Below are 8,627 nucleotides of genomic sequence, written 5' to 3'. Positions count from 1 at the left end.
CGAAGAGCATAGGCTCAAAACATCAACAACTTTTCCATTCTTCCCGAACGTTAAACTGATACACCTGCTTGTTGTTCCCTCTCCTGTCTTCGTCATTTGTTTTTGTACATACACACACAACCACACATACACACACACACATACACTCACGCACGCACACACGCACGGACGCACACACTCACACACACACACACACACACACACACACACACACACACACACACACACGCACATATATGTATATGTATAAGTTGTGAGAGAATTTTGTTACGATATATCACTCACAGAAGAGAAATAGGACAATTATTGTGGTTCATTTCGTCCAGTAAATAAAACCAGTAAATATACCAGACGTACGTACGTATTATGTATGTATGTATATATGTATGTATGTATGTATGTATGTATGTATTATGTATATATGTATATATGTATGTATGTATGTATGTGTGGATGTATACACACAAAGGTGTTTATAGTAAGAGACATGCTAAGTTGACTTAATTGAATTCAATTTCAATAAATGTTAAGGCATGTAAGCATATCCTTTTTATTCTCATACATTTCACAAAGAATACAATATTATCTGTACAACACAAAAGCAAGACGGAATTGCAATAATTGTCTGATGTTAACCAAAATGAGCAGTTTTTTATGTTTATTAGTTAGCAGCCACAATCGGCTTGAAATTTATGTGGCGGAAGACGTTTTTTATCTAGTAAGTCTTTATATGTTGTTACTTTAAAGACGTAATGCTCTGACGGTTGGCTGCTCAAGCCTTTAAGAAGTTTCGGTTTCGCCCAATTGCTTTGGCCAACATCGATCACAAACACTTTAGAACCCATGCGTTTCAGGCTTTCGACTTCCTTTTTCAGTTCAGGTGTTAATATTGTTTTTGACGAGTCCACAAATAGTACAGTAACTTCATATCCCATCACACCTTTTTGTGCATTCTGGAGGTTGCGTTTGTAGAGGCTAGAAGCGAGTTGATGTACAATAGATTCTAAACCCGGTAGATACCATTTTATAGAATTTTCAGCAGCTAAAATGGTCTTGTTAGTTACTGGCATCAGAGGAATATTCAAACTTTTCAAATTATTTCCAGTTCCTGTACAGTCATACTCAGATATAATAGAGAAGTGGCCGTAGTAATTCAGAGGAAGTATGGAGGAAATGAACTGCAATATCGTATTACCGTCCACAACTCCGACAGAAATTATATCAAATCCGAATGATATGGTATCTGGAACGACACGAAATAAAAACAAAATTTATTTTCATAGAAATATGCTGAAATGACCTCTATCATTTACATATTGTAGTCAGGGATATAGTATTCATTTAATTTGAAGATGGGGGAAACTTTAAAAAATATCTACTTTCTGAAATTATGTTGAAACCATTCAAATATTCTTTAACGATTAAAGCTGAAACTTAGATGACAGCAAGCCATATCAGCCACTCGGTTTCGATTCTTGGAAAGTAGATATTTTTCTTCAACATCAAAAATGCCTATAGGCAAAATCATGATTTTCAGAAATCTATAATTCGCTTTATTTTGTCACCTATTTTATTCACTTGGCCTAGAAGAAATGTTTGTCCCTTTGACCTTTGAGGGACTTCCAAGTCCGGTGGGATCATCATGGTGAGTATTTCTGTAAATCGGACAAGTGTTACATAATGACATTCAATTTCCTTGCAAAATTATCGTTTTAATAAAGAAATAGCAGATGCAACTTACGAGTGTCACGTTTCTCAATATACTGGTCTCCTTGAATGGGATTGACATACTCAGGGGTTACTTTACTACTTGGGGATTCAGCGGTGATGGTGGTGGTGGTAGTAGTTGGTGGTAGTTTAGTGGCTTTAGTAGTAGTGGTTGCTGATAGAACGGTCGTGGTAGTTGTGTCAGCGGCTTCTCGTTCTGTAGTTGCTAGAACCATATTTATATCTAAAATAGACACAATCCCATATAATGAAGGCCACATTTAGATTAACATTTTTAAACAATTTGTATAGGTTTATATAATTTTTTATACACATTTTTCTCTAATCATTAGTTTTATATATTTCTCCTAAACCAGAAGGCGATTTCTAAATATTTCTAACTCATTCAGTAAAACTCTAATTCAATGTTCGGTACAATAAATGTCACTATCTTGTTCAATAAACTCTTTACAAAAGACCACAGCAATCATAGGTGAATAAATGTGGTTTCAGATTTTCTTCAATTGAAATAAAATTGTTTATAGTTATTCCAAACTAAAAAGAAAAAGAAATATTCCATATAGATTAGAAATCTAATGTAATTGATCAATTACAAATCTGGACTTCCTCTCCTCTTCTCTCACTCACTCAATCTCTCTCTCTCTCTCTCTCTCTCTCTCTCTCTCTCTCTCTCTCTCTCTGTATACACATACATAAATACATTCATATAAGTGTATGTATATATATATATATATATATATATATATATATATATATATATATATATATATATATATATACATATATATATATATATATATATATATATATATATATATATACATATGCACACACATATATATATATATGCATATATTTATAATATGTGATATGTATATATGCGTATGTGGGTTTTTTGAAAGGGAAATAAATTTACTTTCAATTTATAGTCTTTCTACTTTTGTAGTGATCATTTAGTTTGTAAATTGTCTTAAAAACCTATCCATGTATAAACGCTGCTAATTTTATACACTTAATTGAAAATAAGGATGCACTGAGACACACACACACACACACACACACACACACACACACACACACACAACCATACATGAAGCATTAACTAAGTTTTTGACTTTAATATAGATATTAAACAACATTAACGTTTCAAGTAGGAACCAACATGGAGTAGATGTGTGGAGGGATGTACATATATATATAAGTTATTTTAACATGCTTTTGTCTGATGGTCTAAACACACACACACACACACACACACACACACACACACACACACACACACACACACACACACACACACACACACAAACACACACACACACACACACACACACACACAACACACAGTCTCTCTTTCTCTCGTTCTCTCTCTTTCACACACATACACACAAATACAAAGTACACGAATTAAAACGAGAAAAACAAGAACATCAAGTAAGGTTAAAGCTGAAACAATTACAATTAAATTTCATATGCTATTAGAGTGATAAATATATTACAATCTATTTACCTTCACATGTTTTTGTTCCGAATAGTTTCACTATTCCTTGCAAGGCCGAATAGTTACCAACTTGGTACACATTTTCAATTGGGTCGCTAGCTATTGTCTTCAATTCCTCTACATCATAACTTGCTCCAACACCAATTGCATAAATATGGACACCAAGTTTGTGAAGGGATTTTGCAGTGTTTCTTGTCGCAACAGGGTCACGTGACATACCGTCCGTAATAACGACTAGAATAAATGGAGCCTGGTACAGTTTCTTCTTCATTTCTATCTGACTTTTGGCTAACTCTAGTGCTTTAGCCGTATTAGTAACACCAGATCGATAAGGAATCCTGCCAACTGCTGCTTGAATATCCTCACTCGTACTGTACCGATCAATAGAAAATTCAAGATGAGCCTTAGTGCTGAACGTAATTGCACCCACACGAACGGCTTTATCATCTGCACCGATATCAAAGTTATTGACAAGATTTTGGACGAACTTCAATTGTTTCGTGTAATCAACACTCCAAATACTACTCGAAGAGTCCATGACAAATATAATATTTGCCGCCTTACCAGTGCATTCTTTAAAAGAAGTAATATAATAATATATTACAGTTTACATTGTTTCAAAATAAATAACGAGTAAATATCAAAACAGTAAAAATCAACTGCGCAGGCAGAGTTTCTGATAACAATACATGCATGAGACTAAAACGAAATATATTTTTCAAATAATTCAAGCTAACGCTGATACTCAACTGTGGGTTCATGTAAACATGTGCAATGCTCAAGCATTTACGAATTAAACGTTACGTAAAGAATTAGAATTGTATTTCTTTAGTAATTATTCTTCTTTTCTTTTACTTGTTTCGGTCATTTTGACTGCGGCCATGCTGGAGCACCGCCTTAATAGGTGACTTTTATAAAATTTACAAAAAAACAAACAAAAAACTTATATTTACTTTTTAGCGAAATTACAAAGAATTTTTTATACATGAAATAAAGTAAAAATTATCGATTATTGATAAAACTATAACAGGCTCAAAGTTGAAATATGGCATAATATATATTATCATCTTTATTTCAACAGAATTAGCAGCTCAGCTGAGAAAATTATACAGTTATTTGGATAGATTTTGATGTATTATTTGGAATTAACCTATACATAATAAAACCTTATACTGGCATTGTTGAAACAAATTTCGTCCATTACTCAAATAGGACAGTGACTTCAAATACATTGTGTCCTTTGTTGCCGACAGTAAGAAGGACTTGCTGGTACAAATGGAACAAGCTTTGAGTGCCTCTAACAAGCTTCAAAACACCTGACAATCAAACATATCAAAGTCAACAATGCTAAACTTTTTCAGGGTATGTGTAGAGAGCAATTTTCTTTATTGAACCGAAACCGGGACTATGAAGGATTTTTATCCATCCTCTTAATGGTACTACACTAGGCTCCAGACGAAAGTTCAAACTTTTAATTGTATGAAAACAAGATAAAGATTCCACTCATCTCTACTCATTCCATTCATCTCTACTAGCGTTGCTCTATGCAGGGTAGGCTTCACTGGACAGTTATTTTACTAAACACCAGGCCATATCAAATGTTATGTTTTACAGACTTCCGTACCCTAAGGGAGGATGAAATAAAAATGAAGACCTACCAACGCTAATAGGAGAAACAGTGTCTTGACAGATCGCACCAGCAATTGCACTTTTCATTTCTATTTCAGCCACCAATGAGAAATATGAAGTTTAAGAAATAATGTGTATTCTGTCTATATTTATCTTAACAAATGCGTTGATAGCTGAAATAAAACTTCGAGTTTGAAAAATTAAGTTAAACATCGAACAGCTAGGTTACATAACAACTTTTAAAGATTTCATTAGATAGAAAATAAATAACTTACGTCTGTCTGAGGACACCTGACTTGATTCCTATAATAATAATAATAATAATAATAATAATAATAATAATAATAATAATAATAATAATAATAATAATAATAATAATAATAAGAAGAAGAAGAAGAAGAAGAAGAAGAAGAAGAAGAAGAAGAAGAAGAAGAAGAAGAAGAAGAAGAAGAAGAAGAAGAAGAATTGAAAGGAGGAGAGAGTTATAAGTATCTAGGAGTATTAGAATCTGACTGAGCACTAACTACAGAAATGAAAAAGAAAATCGAGGAGGATGAGGAAGTTAATGAAGTCAAAGCTAGATGGTCCGAATCTAGTGAAGGCTGTAAATTCTTGGGTAGTATCATTATTTAGATACACAACAGCTTTTGTAGATTGAACAAAAATTGAATTAGCAAAGCTAAACCGAAGAACTAGGAAAGAATTCAATATGAATGGAGGACTCCACCCAAGGGCATGAGTAGCAAGATTATAGCTACCTAGAAAGGAAGGTGGAAAAGGGTTAATATCAGTGGAAGAGTGTGTGAAGTTAGCTAGAGTAGATATAGACTCTTACGTAGGTAATAATGAAGAAAGTTTATTAAAAGATGCTAGAGTCACAGCAAGACATAGGAAAACCAAAAAAAAAAAAAAAACGAACTTAAAAATCAGAAAAAAGAACAGAGGTTATCTGACTGGCCAGAGAAGGCGTTGCATAGTAGATTCCCAAAGATAGTGTGCAGCAAATAGTTATAGTGAGACATGGTTGTAGCTACAGAAAGGAAAGCTGAAGAGGGAGACAGAATGTTTGTTAGTCGCTTCATAAGATCAAGCATGAAGAACTAATTGTATAAAAGCCAAGGTAGACAAAAACCAAGTAGATTAATTTAGTGTTCCACCATACTTATTTCCGGTATTTTCTCTGGAACGCTGAAAATTTAAATGTTTTGACCAATAGTTTTTTTATTTGTCTTTACTTGTCCAACTCAATATTAGTCTAATGGGTAATGGACTCTAATAAAATAGGTTTTTAATTTAATTTAATTTTTATTTTTATTATTAAAATATTCTCTTTTTTTCTGCTTACCCATTATTCTATAGTATCTGATTCTATATGTATTAAACACTTTTGAAATTAATAAACTTTCAAGCGTAACCATGTATATAATAATAATAATATATATTAATTAACCATCGATCAAATAGCTAATTCAAGTTGCAAGATGTATTCTATATGCCTGAATATTCAGAAAGATTTGATTATGTCCATTTTTTCTTTTATATTTAGTTATCTCATCTTCCCATGCGCACTTAGAATATTATATATATATATATATATATATATATATATATATATCGCATATACAGGCGTACTGGCCATTTCACCAATGAACTATCCCTGCACTCACCATATAGCTACTATCAATCCAACAAAGTAATCTCTACGTGGTCGTTCAGTTTACTAGAAATGACAACCAAATCCCACGCAAATCACAGCGTACTGTCTTTAAAAAAATGGATGGATGCATCGTGTGATATAGTCTTTCTGACACTGTGTTTTTAAAACTGACTAGATGGACACTACCGAACAATCGCATGTGCTTAGGGTAACAACATATTCAGAATTTACAAATATGTCTCCTACTCTTTGCTTTTTGATTTACGCGGTCTTCCCGCGTCTCATACTCAGACGACATCGCAGTATCATTCTTTCATTATTTCCTGAACGCAGCTGCACAAATACTCCAACACTTCAGCAACCACTCAGAAACATGAAGTAGACGAAAATAAAGTATCAGCCACCAAATATACATGCTGTCTCTTATCTTATGAGTACCGGCATGGACAATTGACGATCAAATTCAACGACATAAATACACCGCTGCGCTACATATATTATTATTTCTAACTATTCGAACATATCTACAATATTCCAGAATACTACTATAGCACCATTCTATGAACATTATCTTTCCATTTAGTCCGAACAACTATAATATATATATATATATATATATATATATATATATATATATATATATATATATATATATATATATATATATATATATATATATATATGTATATATATTCACACACAAATACAAAAATACCAACCACGTCACATCATCGATACCCTCATTAATGCTAAGCACTAATAAGTGCAAAGGATTAATAACTGTCGCACTTATTAATCCTTCACCTTCACCTTCACTTTAGCCAGTATAAGAACATGCTGAATTTCAAAACAAATTAAACAGCAGATAAAGCAATATGCTCTGACACATCCTACTGTAAACACTTACTTGTAAGGTCCTTTAATAGAGAGAGGTTAAGTATATTTTGGATCGTTAATCAACGGTGTGATTACACGTGCATGTTCTATCGGGCTTTTTGATATTAAATACCAACTTCATGCATATTCCATGGTATACCGGAACACTACTTACTTTTGATGAGGCAATGTTATGTAATGGCTCTCAACGTTATAGCTCAAGTAACCACTACGTTAGTTTAGTGACTCAGAAAAGAAGACCAAATATAAACTAAGTGATTTCCAACTAGTATCTAAGGATCTCACTAAGTCAGATATATCCAAATTATTATTTATGTTCTTCAGTTTAAATCAAATAAATATTGATAATTTTGAAATAAACATCTTGTGCACCATTCTGTATGTAACGCTCACACACACACACACACACACACACACACACACACACACACACACACACACACACACACACACACACACATATATATATATATATATATATATATATATATTGAACATTGAATATTTCTATTGCAATTACGGGTTATCTAAATAATTGTCTATATGCACCCGAAAAGGCAAATAGGTTCCCACCCAGTTATGCTGACTATGTTTGATTAAAGAGCGCAACTCGGTTAACTTTACGACAGGGAATGGACATTGCTAAACAGAGCACGAAGCCAGCTGACCATCTAAGAGTTTTTTTCTAAATGTCTCTGCGTTCAATTTATCCCACATGGTGCATATGAAATATCAATTTAAAAAAATATAATTTTGCATTTAGTGATATTACAGAAAAATTAAATGTATATAAGACACTTACCTTCAGAATGAATAAAAGAAGAAAGAAGACTGTGCTTTTCAGAAGCATTCTGATAGATTTAGATAAGTTTTTTTACAAGTAGTTGTCAAGCTTTCTGATGTGAAACTGACCCTGAGTATGTTTTGAAGCGGCTTTATATAGAAATTGAAATAATGACGTTCTTAAGTGGACATCCTTTAGTTACTCCTTCAAATAAATGCGTATTTGTATGACAAGGACCAGATCATCATGATCATGATCATCATCATCATCCCAATAGTGCAACTTCCTGATATTCCATATTACGTCCAATGGAAAGTAATATTTTACCACTTAACATAAAGACACTATGTACGTGCCATCACACATCGGATTTACGTTAGTTGTTTTCTTCAACCGCAACATCTAGGAACGGTTGTTACAAAATACTGCTA

At 32.9% G+C, this 8,627-nt stretch overlaps 1 protein-coding gene across 1 annotated transcript; it reads right to left on the bottom strand.

Annotated features, from left to right (window-relative positions):
• Positions 1–526: 526 nt before the first annotated feature.
• On the bottom strand, positions 527–8,326 carry LOC106869978 (uncharacterized). Its single transcript, XM_014915926.3, has 5 exons — positions 8,215–8,326; positions 5,134–5,161; positions 3,239–3,802; positions 1,742–1,951; positions 527–1,243 (listed from the first exon to the last, which is right to left on the bottom strand). Exons 1-5 carry the CDS (start codon positions 8,260–8,262, stop codon positions 666–668), a joined length of 1,428 nt encoding a protein of 475 aa, XP_014771412.1. The 5' UTR covers positions 8,263–8,326; the 3' UTR covers positions 527–665.
• Between the last annotated feature and the right edge of the window lie 301 nt (positions 8,327–8,627).

Source organism: Octopus bimaculoides, chromosome 4, assembly GCF_046866305.1.
Source record: "Octopus bimaculoides isolate indiv1 chromosome 4, ASM4686630v1, whole genome shotgun sequence".
Taxonomy (NCBI): Eukaryota; Metazoa; Mollusca; class Cephalopoda; order Octopoda; family Octopodidae; genus Octopus; species Octopus bimaculoides.
Note: the sequence above shows the minus strand (reverse complement) of the source record. Positions and strands in the feature narration are given on the sequence as shown.